Source organism: Cimex lectularius, unplaced genomic scaffold, assembly GCF_000648675.2.
Source record: "Cimex lectularius strain Harlan isolate CLEC.00 unplaced genomic scaffold, Clec_2.1 scaffold43, whole genome shotgun sequence".
Lineage (NCBI taxonomy): Eukaryota > Metazoa > Arthropoda > Insecta > Hemiptera > Cimicidae > Cimex > Cimex lectularius.
The window spans coordinates 1,251,392-1,269,374 of record NW_019392661.1 but is presented as its reverse complement, the minus strand read 5'-3'; the positions used below and the strand labels follow the sequence as shown (position 1 = coordinate 1,269,374).

Here is a 17,983-nt window from a genome sequence, read left to right as displayed (position 1 = left end):
ATAACAGATTAGAAATGTTCATGGCAAAAGAATTGCATTTAAAAACTATTTCCTCATTTTTAAGTTACTCTGACAAGTACTGACATATAAAGGTGCAAACGTTGTGCTTTTTACATAAATTCATCAATCCATTTTCTCCAAACATTAAGCTCTGATCTGGTACAAATCTAAAAAATATTGTCCTCATTTCCACTTCTTGTTCAGAAATAACAGATTAATAGATGTTCAGGGCAAAAGATTTCCATTTAAAAACTTTCTTATTTTTAAGTTACTCTTACAAGTATTGACAGTAAAGGTGCAAACGGTGTGCTTTAAAAAAATAAATTCATTGATCCATTTTTTCCAGATATTAAGCTCTAAACAGAAATAACTGATTAGCAAATGTTATTTAACTATGCCTGAATTTCTTAACTGGGAACTATTGAGATTGCTTCAACCAGCCAGACAGACATCCAGTCTGTTTTGAGCCATAGAACTACAACACTTTGCCTGCAAGTTCCATTCCAAACAGCACCGTGTTGCAATATTAATGGAACTTGCACAATTTGTGTATATACTTAATGAGACTTCTTCCAGTCGTAATTGCGTCGGTGATCAATAGTTTTCAAGGTGGACCGCCTTCGAAAACCGTCGATTCGTCGCTGTGTACATGTGTTCACTAGCGCTGGAAATTGGAATAGAACATGTGCGTTTGCGCTACAGCGCGATCTGGCCTTTTCGTCGAAGGTAAACACGAAACATTCCGATTTTCCGACCATCTTGTTGTTCTTCGTCCCAGACGAATACGTGCTGACCACGGAACGTCGAACTACGTTACACTCTTTAGAGAGTGGAGACCCCGAACAGGGAGGAAAAAATCGGACGCCGCGGCGCAACGCCCAGTAACTGTTGACTTGTAGGTTTTAACAGTAGCCTTAACAAAGAAGTTTAACTCCGAATCTTTTAGAAAGTTACCAGGTATGCTTTTTTATTCTATTACGCAGCTTGCAATTTCTATCAGTTTCCTTTTTTTTAAATTTCATATGAATATTTAATAAGGAATTTTTCAAAAATTTCTATTTGTATCAACCGTGATAAGGATTTTTGACTGTATTTTTATACAAAAATGGACGAATCGGTCGAACAACCTTAAACCAGGAGCATAAAATATTTATCATATAATATATTAATAAAATTATATAATATATAGTAATGGTAAACAAGAATAAAGAAAAATCTATTTAAAAAGTAACATTTTAAAATAAATTTGCTTCCAATAATTGCTAATGTTTAAAAGTCTTGAAATGAACTTTTTATTGTCCACTTTTGACATCAGATTAGCAATATAATTGTAATGATAAGATTAGGTTTTCAATTTTTTTAAAATGAGTGTAACAGCTAAATCTGTGAGTAGGACAATCATTTACTAAAAGTGGATCTACATACTCATCCCACCTCATAATTTCTGATGACCAGCTAATATTCACAATATATATGGTAAGATCGTGGATATGGTAGAATAATAGAAAATAATGTTTAAATTTGACTGATAATCTAGCTCTGAGGAAGATGAAATAAAACCCAAAAGCTTGGCAAAGTTTCAGTGCACAACATTATTGGACTACATCTCCGATCCAGCCAAATATATTGTTAATTTCTATTAGGTTTTTTTTTCACTTTGGTATTAAAAAAAAGTACGTTATTGTATTTTTTATGTAGGTGAATGAATTTATTGGATCCTTGGTGATTCTCATTCTGTCCATTTTTTCAGTGTCCTAGCAAGATTTATTGTATAGCATTGGAAAAATAAAATAAAATTAAAAGGAAAAAGAACTAACAAACTGGCGGTCAAAATGATAATAACTGCGTTTGAAAAAAAACTGACAATTTATTGAAAATATAAGATAAAATTAAATCCTTTGCGAATAATATAAAATTGGATAAACTTAACTAAAATAAAAATGACCTTTTGAAAAATGAGATTGAACTAGCTCCAGTGTCAATTCTGACAACAATAAAAAAATAATAAAATTATTTTAGTACGTATATAGGCAGTATATATGCAATATTGATGGCTCTTCTTATTCTTCGATTTACTTATTTTAATTTTATTTCCATTATACAAATTATTTTTTCGGTTTGCGTCCAAAATTGTCTCTTCGAAAGCTCGATTCTATCTGGCTGTCTCATCTTTTTCTTCACCCATTCTATTCTTTTGTTACGCCTCCTACGGGCTGGCGGGTATTTTCAAAATTATCATCATAATTGTTAGCAATAGTATTTTGTTAATGAAATATCTAAAGAAATGTGTGGTGCTTAGTGACCGTTAATTAAAGATTATTTGGTAATCGTGAGAGACGGTCTGGTGTGACGTAAGTTTACAAAAACATTGTTTTTATCGTGCCATCGTTTCGATCTTTATTGAGATCATCTTCAGGGCCTGGGATTTATAAACATTGTTTAAATTATAGAAATACAAATGAATTTATAAAATGATAGAAATTTTAGACTCAATGTATTACACTCACTCAAAGTGTTTGTTTTTGTGTATTATTGTTACACAGAAAAAAGCACTTTGTGTGAGTACAAATACTTTGATTCAGTCTAAAATTTCTACCATTGCATAAATTCATTTTTCACATCCTACACGTATTTCTATAATTTAAACGATGTTTATAAATCCCAGGCCCTGAAGATGATCTCAATAAAGATTGAAACGTTGGCATGATAAAGAAAATGTTTTTCTAAACGTACGTCACACCAGACCATCTCTCACAATCGCCAAATAATTAATTAATGGAACCTAAAAATTAAAAAAAAAAAATTGTGACAAATGTGAGAGTTGTCGTCAGACGAGTAAGTTGTAGTCGAAGTCAAATAATATAAGTAGTTGCTTTCAGAATGAGTCCAGCTTTATGCATTGTGGATTGTCTTTATATTGAAAAGTATGAATTTTTTGCAGGAATTTGTGCAATTTTTTAGTTGCTGTTTGTTGTTTCCTGGCTTGTGTAGTGGTGATAGCCTATCTTGAATAAGACGTCATTATTCTCCTGTGAAATAGATTTGCTGTAGAAACTAAATTTTAATCGCTGTATTTAATGTGAGATAGGGACATGATGGCCACAACGGTTTAGGTGTTGACACAGTGCTCATCATTGTAAAGTAAAGGTCCCGGGTTTAAATCCAGCGGCCCTACATTACTGACCCTACCTGACACAATTACAAATGGGCTTTTTTTCAAAAACATCAGCACCACTAGGGTTCATATAACATCTTAGTCAAAATACCCTAAAAAAAAAAAAGAAAAAAAAGTGATAATGGCTGCAATGGTTAAATCGCTGACGCGGTGATTCATCACAGGATGCAAATTCAGGGCTGCTGGATAACATACAAATTTCAATTAATTCTTCTTTTTATGTAAGGTCTTGGTTGAGCATTGAGCCGAAGGTTGTGGGTTTGAATCCCGCTCGTGACACTAACATTTTCATCTCAACCAGACCCTACATAAAAAGAATAATTAATTAAAATAAGTAATTTGGTAAATTAGACTACTAAACATAAATATATACTTACAAATGACTTTTTTTTATCCAAAACCCAGCGTCCCGGGGTTCATCCCATAGTTGAAACTTGAAAGTGCACTTTTAAGGTGTGCTCTGGTCGGCTAGTGTAGTGGCTATGGACTTGCCTTGGGCAAGACTTCACTACTCTCTTAGAAAAATACAGATTACCATGCAAACAATATTTTAATTATATACTTATTATGTGATCCTATTTTAATTCTATTCTTATTATGTGATCCCAGGTAATTCTCAAAATGTCCCTTCTTCCGTGACCTAGTAAGATATATTGTTAGGAATGTCATTTTGTAGTTAATTAGTTTTCCTTTGAAGATGGTGTGAAGCTGAAAGGTATTTGAATGAAAATGTAAACCAGCAAGAGTAGATCCAGTAAAGTGATGGGTTCAAGTTTAACATTTATTCACCAACTTGTAGATGAACAAACACCACTTAAGCTGTTCTAACACTGGAACTGTCTACATCTGATTTTTGAACATCTGTATATACTTACACTTGAACTAACTGTATACATTTGATTAGTTTAGGCTTACCTATTCGATCCCAGAAACCTAGGATATTTTGTGTTCTATAAACACCCTAAGGCTTCACTTCTAAGAAGAAGAAAATTTTCATTGCATTGAAGCTTACATAATCTTTTTACGAAACTTATAGAACTCAGTATAAATTATTTATATTTGTTCTAAAAAGAAATTAAAAAATTAATTAAAAATTTTAGAAAAAAAAATAGTTTGCCTGGTTTACCTTTCCTATAGCTAAACTTTTCTTCGTTTAGCCTTTTGATTTGACATGACCATTGTTTATTTTGTTTTCTGTTAACATTTGGTATCCATTTTTTTTATCGTCTTTGATTATTGGTTTTAAAAAAAGGGTGGGCAGAGAATTTTTCCTTGCGTGATGTGCATTTGTTTATCTGAACCTTATCTATAATTTGTACCAAACCTGTCAGACCTTTCCAATTATTTTTCATGTGTTCTTGTACTGTTAACCAGGGCCACTGAAGTTCATTAAATAATTCTTGAATTATTAATTCTGGATTAGATTTCTGCCTGCATACTGCACCATCCAATTTCATGGGTCTTCCAGATCGTAAAGCACCGTCCAGGTAAAATTTCCCGACAATGTTTTTGAAACCACTGTTGACATGTGCACACGGCTATTGCTGTAAACACAACATTTTCATTTTTTTAGCCACTATACATGATATCTTTCTTTCTTTTCAAATGAAAGGATTTACAATAAAACAAAAACAAAAATTACTTACTCAAAATTATACCGTCCAACTGAAACATAAAACAGCATCAACAAAAATAAATTCCAGTACTGTAGATATATATATTTATATATGTAATTTTAATTACATTACAATTATGGCTTTTCAGACCAAATAAATGTTCTACATTTTGCCATGTGAGTTATTTGAAGAAGCATTTGTGCTTGTGTGAAGTAGGTGGTACATTTGAGACAGGAACATTATGGTAGTTGAAATTAATAAAATAATAAAAATCGTTTTGAGGAAAAAGTCATTAACAGTCAATACAAACACTTTATATTTGGAATGGAAAATTGAATTGGTTATCTGTTCTGACTTACATGAAAAATAATTTAGAAGGAACTTTTGTGATTTAAAAAATAAAAATACAAAAAGTTAGCTAATTTCAAAAATTTTGTTATTACAGTGACAAAATATCACCTATATATAATTTTATGGATTAATAATAAAATCTGTGTTTGTAGGATGGTGAGAGGATCAGCTGGATCAGACAGCGAGGAAGAAAGACATGATAGGTTTAGGTCAGAGAGAAACAGTTCAGCGCTTAAATCGACAACATCGCTGTTTTCTTCTGGTAAATATATGAATATAAGTCTGGTCAACATTACAGATCGTATATTAAAAAACGTTTTAATCATAGGCCTTGACAGTAAAAAATCGCCACTGAGAAGGTTAGACAGCCCGATCAGGGACTCCAAATACAGGAGGGAGCGGAGTAGAGAAAGGAGAAGAAGTCGAGAAAGGAAAAAGAGCAAAGACCGAGACAGGAAAAAAGAGAGGAGCAAACGGTCTGACAGGAGCTCAAGTAGGACTACACCTACTTATTACAATGTGTTGGAAGAACTCAATCCCGGGAGACGAAGCGAATCGAGAAGGAGCCATAGCCAACACCGAGAAGAGAGGAGTAGAAGTAGGAGGAGCCGAGAACGTAGGAGCAGGAGTAGACACAGTGATGGAATGACTAAAAGTAAATCACACAAGCATAAAGACCGAGATCATGTAAGCTAATTTTAATTATAATAAATATAATTTAAAAATATCAATAATAAATTGTTATAGAACATTTGTGTGTTTATAGGTTGATACATTTGTCGAAGAAAGGTTTGAAAGAAGAAGACCGTCAGATAGTGAAGAGAGGGTTGATAAGACTGTAGTTTATTGGGAAAGCACTCCCAGTCCGGAAAGAGAACCGAGAAAACATAAAAAAAGAAATAAAGATGATAAAAAACGAAACAAAGACAAGAAAAAGAGGAAGGAAGAAAAGTCAACTGTGAGCGAATCTGTTGACTTCGGCCCTGTGCTGCCTCCTCGATTAGAATTAAGAAGTGAAACGTCCGAGGACGAAATTGTACAAAACAATCTAGACCGGAAAGAACCGCACATCAAAAAGAAGTCAAAATCTTCACCCAAGAACTCAGAAACTGATAAAAAAAAGAAAAGAAAAAAGGATCTGAGCCAATCGCCACCTAAAAAACTCAAAGAAAAGTCACTGGAACCGAAAGTTGAGGAGCCAGAAGAACAAAAACAATTGAAAGATGATGTTTTAAGTTCACATTCTTCACCAAAATCACCGTCCTTAGAAATTCCCAAGGAAAAAAGCATCTGTGCAAACAATAGTACAGATTGTAATAATACCCAGCCTTCTGTTGGACCTCAAATGCCCACCCAAGAAGAGGAAAATACAAATATTTATGGACCAGTTATTCCTAGTAAGCATGTGTGATTAGTTTTCATTCTTGTTTTAATTCCATATAAAAATTTAACAAAAAAAAAAAAAAGTATAGCTAATTTATAAATATATTTATTTTGGTATTTTTCCCCATTTTATTTTCATATCAGAGTAGAATAAAGATTTTTTTTATTTTCAGTTAATTCAGTGAAACAAGACCAGGATGGAGATTCATCGCTAGAAGAAGGAGAGCTTGTTACGTCGCCAGTGAAGCCAAAGGTTTATGGGCCAACTTTTCCTGAGCGTCTAGCCATTGAGCCTGTTCGTGATGATGATGGAGATGAAGATCTGTACGGGCCTGCATTGCCGCCATCGCTTAAGCACGACGAAATAGTTCAACAGTCTGAAAACAACGAAGAGGACTTCGGGCCTCTCCCACAAGGGGTCGACGGTGGTAGAGCTCTCAGAGATCTCGAGAGGCGGGCTGCCATCATCAAAGCCCAAATGGATAACAAGGTAAATATTTTTTTCATTAATTTCAAATTAATTAAAATATAATTTTTTAAACATTTTTAGGTGAGTGTGGGAGGACGAGATAATTTTGGAGCCCGCAAGTTTTACACCATCCTCCAGCGGCTAGTTAACAAAACAATATACACCCTCACCGCCTCCTCTTTGTATGTTAAAATAGCTGTTGTAAAAAGCGAAGTCGTTTAGGGATATTGTCGTGTTTGCATCTGCATCCGTCCTTCTCATGGTGGCCGGAGCTGGTTTTCATTTCGCTCGGAGCGCCGTTGCACTCTGAGGAGAATTCTTTGCGTGTTTCTGTTCTACCCGCCCTTCTCTCTTGTTTGTATGTAAGTGTAATGAGTTCTCGGGAGGCGCAACCCTTCCATCTTGGGCTAAGAACGTTAACAGACAAGGTGAGTCCTCTTTCAAAATCGCCAATGAAAATGAATCCAATTCCCTTATATTTTTGTTTATAGATAGTTGCAAGTTTGGTAAAAAAAAATTGTGTTCCTAACAATTAATTTATTATTTATATTTTCAGGCCAGTAAAGTAAGTTTATTTTAATGATTAAATACAAAACCCAATTTTTTAAAACTAAATTATATAAAAATCAATCTCTAAATCTATTTTTAATGTTTAATTATTGGGTTGTCTGGAAAATAATGCAGATTCATGATTTCTTTCAATTACCCCTCTATATAATAAACTGAACGTTTAGTGGATTATTCTTTTGTACGAATGTCAACACTTTAATCCTCTTCCAAACAAAAATGTTTATTTACCTCAGTGGCATTTCATTAGTTTGGAATAATTTTTCATTCAGTTTTTACTTTCAGTTGTAATTTTGTTTTAGTAGCTACAGTGCCCAAATGGCCGGAAATATTAATGATGTTTGGAGTAAGGGCAGTGTGAGCGAGAGCACTGTTCAGAGATGGTTTAAAAAAATTTTGAGAGGGAGTCTTTAGTCTTGAAGACAAAGAAGGTCATGGAAGGATTTCTTATCTAGATGATGACGTTCAACGAGCTTTGGTCAAAGAAAATACGAGAACAACTATTCGAGAACTTTCAGAGAATCATCGACCGACACTGACCTCCTTAAGGCAATTCGAAAGGTGAAAAAGCTCGAAAATTGGGTTTTCATGCATTAAACGAGCGCCCAAAAAATCGAAGTTGTGATGTTTGCACAATATTTCTCTTCCGAAACAGAAACGAACCTTTTCTGGATAGAATTTTTACTTTGACAAAAAGTAGATTTTCTATGATAACAGAAAACGTTCTGGACAGTGGATCAACAAAGGTGCAGCAGCACATTTTCCATACCCCCCAGCTAATCAATAAATGATGGTGACTTTGGTGGGCTTCATTTTCATTACTACAGCTTCTTGAATCCTGACGAAACACTCATTGGCGAAATGTATTGATCTTAATTTGAAGCAATGCAGAAATTCGCATTATTGAAGCTATCTTTGGCCAATCGCAAAAGGGTGATTCTGTTACACAATAAAGCTTGCTCATGTGATAACATGAAACCTATTGAATCTTGGTTATGAGGTTCTTCCTCACCTCCCTATTCTCCAGACCCCTCGTCTACCGATTACCATTTTTTCAGATATCTGGACAATGTTTTATAACAAAAAAATTTATTGATCCAAAGTCATTAGAAAATATGTTTACAGAATTTATTGATAATAAAGATTCAGAATTCTATTCAGAGAGTATGGAGTAAGTTATTCAGAGTGATAGAGGGCATTTTAATTGTTAAAAAAAAGTTGAAATCATTTGTTTTTATTTTATAATCATAAACCTGCATTATTTTTCAGACAATCCAATAAAATGTTAGGTGTGAAAATTGTAATAAAATAGGGCAGTTTTCTTTATAAATACATTATTATGATGAATATTAAAATTATATTATTACTATTCATCGTTAGCCAACAAAATATTAATTTCTGCATTAGATTTAGTTGAATCTATTTTGTTTAGTTTTCATTTTTTATTAAATTATTTTTGTAATTACTTACATAAATACTACAAAGGACCGACAGTTTTTACAGATTAAGGTGGATCAAAATTGCAGGCATCAAAACCCAAAATTTCTTTAAAACAGTTTTCACTTTAATTGTTTCTTTAATATTGTATGCTAATTAAAACAAAAGTATGAATCTAATAGTTAGAAAAGTTGTTTTGTGAGAATGATCTTTAAAATAATTTTGTTCTATTTATCTTGAATTTGGATCAAATTATAAGGTAATAAGTAGAAGAAGGAATTACAATATGTACTAAAAATATTTAAAACATTAAATACATTTTAGATTACATTAATAGTAGAAACAGAAGTAATCCCTTAATATTTACAGGGTTTTTTTGCATTGTACTAAAGGGGGTTAGATTCCATGATAACAAAAATTGAGAAAAAACGTAGAAGTAAAAAAAATGTTTTGAATATTAACGTTTTATGATGTTGACGCAAAGAAAGTTATGTAATCAGTGATCTTTCTGTTTTGCTGAATGATTAATTTTATTCAAAATTTCCATATATGGATTTGATACAGCCTCGACATTCCTTTTATATTACAAACTTTGATTTAGAGATGGGTGTAAATCTATTGCTTTTTGAACTAGTTAGTCCTTTAGAGTGAAAAACATACTAAATAAGTTGTTTTGATGTTGACAGAAAAAAAGTTATATCTGTTCAAGGCTTTACTTTAAAGTTTCCTGAAGCTTTTTCACACAACAATAAAGAAATACAATCTTTGACTATCTTGAATTTTGAAACATTTATTTCTGATTTACAATTGCTCGATTCAGCACCTTCCAAAAGATGCCTTTCCAACACTGTGCATTGAACACGTTGGGGAGAGTGTTTTCTTGTCTCAATAATTGTTTTATGAATGGCCCGGAAATATTTTTACTGTTCCGTGATCAGCGGAAGCCAATTTCCTGGCCAATATACGGAGATGTTGATTTTTGAAATTCTCAAAATATTCATTCTCTGCTTGCTTGGAAGTCAAATTTGGAATGAAAATGTTTACTAATCTTACTTTTTTTGGCCTTTGCTGGAATCGTTGCTGAACCTAGGCACTCTCTTTTGAGACTTATCTTCCTTCCATATTCCTGGGCCTTATCAAGCACCTTGTTCCAAATTTGAGACGCCCTTTTTGATGAAGCTGCTGAAATAGATGGCAGGCTGTTCCTGATGGACTTTTCTTTGCACTTGAATGAACATGGATCGTAAAAACGGCCAACATAAGCATTTTACCCCAGTTATCTCCTAGAGAACACTTTTTGTTTTGTTTTGGAAGATAATTGTGGCACTATTTTCTCAACAAAATAAAACAAATTGAAAAATTAAAAAATGGAAATATAACGAGAGACTTAAGTTTCTTAATGAGAACTATTTTTTTCCTTGAAAATAACCAGGTCCAGGCTCCTGCAAATGTTAAATCTTACCCCATCTTTTATACATGAATAATATGGTAAAAAATTGTGAATGTTAAGGGATGTCCAAACTGTTTTGAGGAGTTTCTATTTCTATTTATCGTTTTTAAACTTATTTCTTAATCAGACCTTATTTTTCATTTTTAGTGATCATATCTTTTGTTACTTATCTTACAGTTACGCTTACAAAAGTTAGGCATTGAATCTCAAGTAAATTCAAATTTATTAAACTCATTTTTAAACTAATTAATTATAAAATAAAGACTGAATATCCCAGAACTAATCAGATATGTTTTTACAGCATAAAATTGACCCAACCGTAGAATTATTCTGTTCTTTCTTACTTCCTTATTTCTAGATTTCAAGAAAAAAAAAGAAAAAAAAAGAATATCATTACAAACATTATTAAAAAAAAGAAGAGAAAGTGTTTTCATTTTTACGTTATGATAAAATTGAAATATGAATTTTTCACCAGATCCAGGGGCACCTCTTAGTTTAAAAAATATTATTTCATAAATGGACTTACCTTCATACAAGGCAAAACAAAACATGCACATTTTATTAATAGGTTCATTTGTGAAATAAAAATTCTTAAGGCAGGTTAACTCAGCAAGCAACGACAGTAATTCATAGGATTTAATTCATATTAAAGTCTAGTCTACACACCCTTTACAACTTGCAAACACTTATGGAAATAATTTGAGTTGTCATTATTTTTTTCAAAACTTATCTTGTAAAAAAAGTTGTAATCATCTAGAAAGTCATGGTTTAAGTTATAAAATTAACTTTATCAAGTGTGAAAAAAAAATCAGTCTTATTTACAAACAATCCATAGAAATATTTATAACCTAATATTATTGTTTGGCACTATTTTATCATAATTTGTTGTATTGTCCTATTTGGGGCCTAGAGGAGGAGGTGTAGTGGATCTTGAAGGGTTGGTGATGAAATGTGAAAAATCTGGGACAAGAAAAAAAATGGGAACGTTTAGACGAGAGCTGCTCATGTTTGACAGGATACGGATGAAGGCGAAGAGACTAAGAGGGAGGCGTGGATGACAGAGCTACCCGAGGCCAGGCGGGTCGCCCTTGGCCTCGGGCCGAGGAAATTCCGTGCTAGAGAAGGGCCTGACATGAACGATAGGTCGAGCTGGAGTGACACCCCTGCACAGAAAGAAAAGAAAAAATTATTATCGGCTGTAAGTTTTTTGTTTTTTTAACTCTTATAAATATTTTTTTTAATCATTCATTTGTTGTTCCAATAGTTTGGGGAAGAGGAGAATGATCCAGATGAATCCAGGCGATTGGAGATCGAGGAACGAGATAAGGAAATGGAAAAAAGGGCGAAACAGGGGAAGAAACGGGACAAGTCGTTGCTGGAATTGCATCAAAAGGAGCAGAAAAAGAAGAAAAAAGTTTGTTATTTTCTAGCCAAAATTAAATTATTTTTAGTAACTCACTCAAAATAGATAGCTACGTTATCTGTACTAACATAGATTCCTGTTGGGGGCTATTGGTAGAGAAAAATTAAACTAAAAGTGTTACACAAATGTGTCACAAATTTTTTCAGCCAAGAAGCTTATGGTCCAAAACGCTCTAAATCAGGCTCTAAAGTTCATGATTTGGATTAGTTTTGGATCGTTTTTGCTTTATTCAAACATCAACATGGGTGTCTCTGAAACAGGGTAGCCAATTATTACACTCAGTGCGATGACTCACATCTCCAGAGCACCCTGCCAGAAAATAAAAAATAAAACGTGGCCTAACTGAATCAGAGATAATTTGTAAACGAAATATAATGAAGTTAAAAACAAGTTAGGATGTGTCTGGTGGCATAAGACTGGGGGATAAAAGGAATCAGAAGGGATAAATAAACAAAAACAAAAGAATTACAGTTGACAACAGGTAGCAGGTGAAGGGACGATTAAGTAAGGACTACCTTAGGTCGTCCTCCCTGTCCCGAGCCACTTTAGTTTCTTTTCTATTTCTTTGAGCTGCTCTGTCATTCTTATGTGGTAGCCTCTCATCCAGCATCCTATGCGTTTGACTCACCCAACACAGTCTTTTTTTTAATGGAATTTATGTTAGCTTTGCTAAAGAGCTGTTCAGGCTCATCCATGTCTCCTCATATTTTGTAAAAGTAAGCAATTCCTGACATACAGAAGAGTACGGCTCAACTACCCATTCGGTGTCGCGGATAAATGTCAAGCCACTTTACAATATTTTTTTCATATTCATAATTATAAAGCCATGGTCTATGCCAGAATTCAAAACCAGAACCGTTAGCATGGCAAATATGAATGGAATGCCCTAGCCACTAAGTCACACCTTCCCTCACCCAGCCTCAAAACTTTATATATATATTCCCCCCCCCTTATCATTAGTAAGTGTATTATCTTAAGATTTGTTTTGTCTCGTTTCCTCCGTCCACTTTAAAACCTTTACCTTAATTTAAATTTATTTTGTTACAGATATTTATCATATAAATATATTATTTATATATTTATTTATTTTGTGTTTCAGAAAGAGGAAAAAGAAAGAGATGGAAAGAAGGAAGATAGACGGCCTTTCAGCCGTGATATTGACTTGCAGGTGAACAGATTCGATGAAGCACAAAAAAAGTCTATTATCAGAAAAGCCCAACTGCTTGACAGTAGATTTTCAAGTGGCGAAACAAAATATCTGTAGTCTAAAAGACATTTTAATCCAAATGTATCGATTTATCTTTTTTTAAAATTTAAGTAAATTGTAAATTATAGCTCTCCTATAAAATAAAAAATGTGTATATTTTACTACTGTCTGTCTTTATTTTTTCTTAAAGTAAATTATTGTATATGTAACTCCATTTACAATGAAAAGATGGAATTAACAGGCTATTTTTTGCATGTATTGATTTTAGGATTTTATCATTTGCTGGATACACTTTGACTATTAACTAGAATTTCAATTTCACCTAAAAGGGCAGCAAATTTTTTCAGGAAAGTAATTTTCTTATGCAGTACGTCCTGCCTTGCAGGTCAGATGACCAGAGGTTGGAACACTTTGTCACCCCCAAAGACGTTGACATGCTAAGTCCAAAGTTGGTGGATTATGTAAAATAATTATTAGATACGTCATGTCTTTTTAATAAATGGTTGTCTTGGGATTGCAGTCAGATGACGAAGAACTGTGTAGGTCTTCTGCCATGGTTTTCTTAATTGAGACTTGATGACTTGTTAAATAATAGTTGCTTTGGGATTATAGTTAGATGCCAAAGAACTGCATAGGTCTTAGCCCATGGTTTTCTTAATTGTGTTATAACTGTTTACCATTAACCAACCATTAACTAATAGATGCTAATGCTAAGATGTTTACTAAAATGTAGAAGAGTTTTCATCCCTAACTTCAATATTGACACTGCAGTTTGGTCGTTATGCCCATTTTGGACTTTCTATCGCTGTTTTAGTCGTAAGAAGCGATTTTAGAAGTTTAAGTAGGGCGAGGCGGTAAATACTTGGCATCGTTGAAGTTGGCAAAGAGCTGATGCGTCTGACATACCAAAATGTTAAATTATAGAAGAGCCAAAGTAAAGGTTCATCATTCCCAAGAGTAAATATCACAATAATGGGAATATTTTATTAATTAATACTACGAATGGTAGTCAACCAAGTGATTTTACAAGTTGTCTTGAACCTGAAGGGTTTTGCTTATATTGGAATACTTCTATATAATTTTTTTCTTCAAAAAACTTGCTCTTTGATTGAGTTTTGATGAATTAAAAGAAATTTTTTTTTGAACATTTTGATTTTGAGATAGAATGCCTCTGGTTGATAAATATTACGCGACCGCTCTTTGCAACCTCCATTCACGCTCGCTTTTTTAGGTTACAAAATGTGCTTTGCCCACGTTATTTTTAAGCTGGGATGTATTATCGTAATAATTTGACCGAATAACTGATGAGAAGGCGTCCGATTTATTTTAAATTATCTGACAAAAGGTAAATTTTATTTTGCTATTTTTTACTTCGGAACAACGCCTCATCATGGATATGTTCAACGTTTTCGAGCAGAGCTCTTCTAACAGACCGGACCAAGAAAATGGTAAGCAGGAGAACAGGTTGGCCGTTCTACTCGGGAAGAAGAGGGAGGCCGGAAAACCGGAAGAGACGAAGACCAAGAAGAAGAGGCCCTCTGAGAGGAAAGAAGAAGAGCGGGCCATGGAAGAAGATATCAAGCAGGAGGATTTCATTGAACCGATGAACTCAGTTGAAGAGACAAAGTTTAAAATCGACCAGGCCAGGTGTGATTTTCTTTCAACATCATCCGTTGAGAGTCCTCACATCAAAATTCATGTCGTAGAAGCCCTTGAGCTATGCCTTCATGAAGTCGCCATCCCTCCCGGCATACCGTACAAACCGTTAATCAGGCCGAAAACTCTCTTAAAAGAGTATAAATTTCTTCTCGATCCTTTTCAAAAAGAAGCGATCATGTGTATAGAAAATGACGAGTCGGTACTAGTTTCTGCGCACACGTCATCGGGAAAAACAGTCGTTGGCGAGTACAGTATACTCAAGTCATTGAAATTAAAACAGAGGGTTATATACACGACTCCGATCAAAGCTCTTAGTAATCAGAAATACCGAGAGTTTCAGGAGGAGTTTCAGGACGTTGGGCTTATAACCGGTGATGTGACGATCAACCCTTCGGCTGGTTGTCTCATAATGACGACTGAAATTTTGCGTAATATGCTTTATCGTGGGTCCGTCATTATCAAGGAAGTGTCGTGGGTCATCTTTGACGAAATCCACTATATGAGGGATAAAGAACGTGGTGTTGTCTGGGAAGAGACGCTTATATTGTTACCTGACAATGTACATTACGTATTTCTTTCCGCTACGATCCCAAACGCTCGACAGTTTGCAGAGTGGGTCGCTCATATACACAACCAACCTTGTCATGTCGTCTACACAGATTACCGCCCTACACCTTTGCAGCATTACATATTCCCTGTCGGTGGAGATTGTTTACACCTTGTTGTTGATGAGAAGGGCGTTTTTAATGAAAGAAACTTTGAGCTTGCAATGAAGCTGATAAGCAACCCAGGGCTGGTACAGAAAACAGAGAATAAAGTAAAAAAGGGAAGGTCGAATGAAGGGAAAGAAACAAGCTGTTTAAAAATTGTAAGAATGGTCATGGAGAAAAACCTCGCACCTGCGATTATATTCTCTTTCAGTAAAAAGGATTGTGAAGTTTATGCCATGCAGATAGCAAAGTTAGACTTTAATACGTCAGAAGAGAAACGCTTGGTGGATGAAATTTTCCAAAACGCAATGGACATTTTATCAGAAGAAGATAGAGCCTTGCCACAGGTGGAAAATGTACTTCCCCTTTTGCGAAGAGGCATAGGAATCCATCACGGTGGACTCCTTCCCATACTAAAAGAGACGATTGAAGTGCTGTTTTCTGAAGGTCTGATAAAGGCATTATTTGCCACGGAAACTTTTGCAATGGGCCTCAACATGCCGGCAAGAACTGTTGTGTTCACAGCCACCAAAAAGTTCGACGGACACGAGAGCCGTAGTATCACTTCAGGAGAGTATATTCAAATGTCTGGGCGTGCTGGGAGAAGAGGCCTGGATGATAAAGGGACTGTTATCGTCATGATGGAGGAAATGTTTGGACCTCTTGTTGGCAAGAGTCTCTTTCAAGGAAAAGCTGATGCACTTAATTCTGCTTTCCATCTCAGCTACAACATGATCCTTAACTTGATCAGAGTCGACGACATCAACCCCGAGTATCTTTTGGATAGGAGTTTTTTCCAGTTTCAAAACCATGCAAACATCCCTGTTCTAAAAACAGAATTAAAACAGGTCGAGGAAAAGCTCGCTAATATCGAAATCAAGCATGAAACAGATGTTTCAAGCTATGACCGTCTTGTTAAAGAAAGGGAACAGTTATATAAAGAGTATGTAGCTTATATCCACAATCCAGATGTCATTCAACAGTTTTTACGACCTGGGAGATTGGTAAGGATAAAAGAAATGAAAAAAGAAGAAGACTTTGGATGGGCTATGCTTCTCAGCTTTAAAGTTATCAATTCAAAGAAAAAGAATCCTGCCCAGGAACCTGCAACACTCACTATTGATGTATTGCTGATGATCGATCCCTCATCTAGCAATACAGACCCAAAGAAATGTCCAAAAGGAGTGACAGGAAAGCTGTGTGTCATAACTATGCCGCACACCAATATAATGGAGCTTAGTAGTGTATGCGTTGTTTTGCCTAAAGATCTGAGAACTCAGGACAACATGGCAACCGCTTCTATGGCGTATAAAGAAGTAGAGGAGCGGTTCAAAGGAAAGTTCCCAATATTAGACCCGGTGAAAAACATGAGGATTCAACAAGAAAGGTTTTTAGAATTAGATCAGCATATCAAGAACCTAACCAAGAGAATAGAAAACCATAAAGCGAACCAGTATTCCGATTTGGATAAACTACTTTCAGTTTTAGATGAAAAAAATAAATTATTACAGAATAAAAATAACATTAAGACAGAAATGGAAAAATGCCTTTCGCTCTTACACATGGAGGAGCTGAAAAGTAGGAAAAGGGTCCTGCGTCGATTGGAATTTTGCACAGAGACCGACGTGATTGAACTCAAGGGAAGAGTAGCTTGTGAAATAAGCAGTGCGGATGAACTTCTGCTCACTGAAATGCTCTTTGCTGGTATATTTAATGATCTCAGTCCCCAGAATGCCACTGCCTTGCTCAGCTGTTTTGTGTGTGAAGAAAAAGGGACTAACAACTCCAAAGTACCTGATGAGTTGATAGCTCCGCTAAGGCACACCAAGGAGCTCGCCAAACGGATATTGAACGTTTGCGTCGAGGCTAAGCTTGACATAGACAAATCCGGTTATCTGGAGCAGGTCCGGCCGTTCCTAGCCGAAGTCGTCCTGGCATGGTGCAACGGTGTATCCTTTATGGAAGTCTGCAGAATTTCTGATACATTTGAAGGCAACATTATACGCTGTCTGAGACGGCTTGAAGAGCTTTTGAGACAATTTATTCAAGCTGCAAAAACTCTAGGAAACCAAGACCTTGAAATAAAGTTCAATGAAGGCATCCGCATGATCAAACGGGACATTGTATTTGCTGCAAGTTTGTACCTGTAATATAAAATTATAATTGTAATGACAATTTGTGAAATTTTGTTTGTTTTTAGTCATACTTTTAATCTTTTCAATATGATGTAAATTGATTATGGCTAATGTTATTTTTATAAATGTGGTTTTAATATTTCTAATAAATTGAACTATTTTTGTTTTATCTGCTATGCATTTTTTTCTACCGCCCATAAAATTATTAAATAATTTCCAAAATAATGGTGGTGTAGGTTGATATGCTAGTAGATGATCACATATTAACTGACCGACAGTGACTGTCAGGGTTCAACATCCACCAAAATAATTATGTAAAATTATTAATTAGTTGGTAAGAAAGCCAAGTTTCATTTTGAAAGGATGAGTCATTTTCTTTTCTAAATGTTATGATAGTATTT

General features: G+C 34.6%; 2 protein-coding genes across 5 annotated transcripts; both read left to right on the top strand.

Moving 5' to 3' along the window:
- The first annotated feature begins 709 nt into the window (after positions 1 to 709).
- On the top strand, positions 710 to 13,239 carry LOC106662486 (RNA-binding protein 25). 4 transcript variants are annotated; one of them, XM_014386615.2, is made up of 9 exons: positions 710 to 957; positions 4,599 to 4,662; positions 5,295 to 5,404; positions 5,471 to 5,829; positions 5,909 to 6,539; positions 6,699 to 7,015; positions 11,464 to 11,646; positions 11,713 to 11,862; positions 12,971 to 13,239. In XM_014386615.2, exons 2-9 carry the CDS (start codon positions 4,631 to 4,633, stop codon positions 13,133 to 13,135), a joined length of 1,947 nt encoding a protein of 648 aa, XP_014242101.1. In that variant the 5' UTR covers positions 710 to 957; positions 4,599 to 4,630; the 3' UTR covers positions 13,136 to 13,239. The 4 variants fall into 4 exon arrangements, 3 of the variants coding, with proteins under 3 accessions (XP_014242101.1, XP_014242100.1, XP_014242102.1); XM_014386614.2 differs by having other exon boundaries at positions 4,550 to 4,662; XR_001339906.2 differs by lacking the exons at positions 11,713 to 11,862; positions 12,971 to 13,239 and adding an exon at positions 7,076 to 7,422 and having other exon boundaries at positions 4,550 to 4,662; positions 11,359 to 11,626.
- A 1,031-nt stretch (positions 13,240 to 14,270) lies between these two features.
- LOC106662583 (exosome RNA helicase MTR4) lies at positions 14,271 to 17,751 on the top strand. The gene has a single exon (XM_014386778.2). The coding sequence runs from the start codon at positions 14,469 to 14,471 to the stop codon at positions 17,595 to 17,597; it is 3,129 nt and encodes a 1,042-aa protein (XP_014242264.1). The 5' UTR covers positions 14,271 to 14,468; the 3' UTR covers positions 17,598 to 17,751.
- Positions 17,752 to 17,983: the final 232 nt, after the last annotated feature.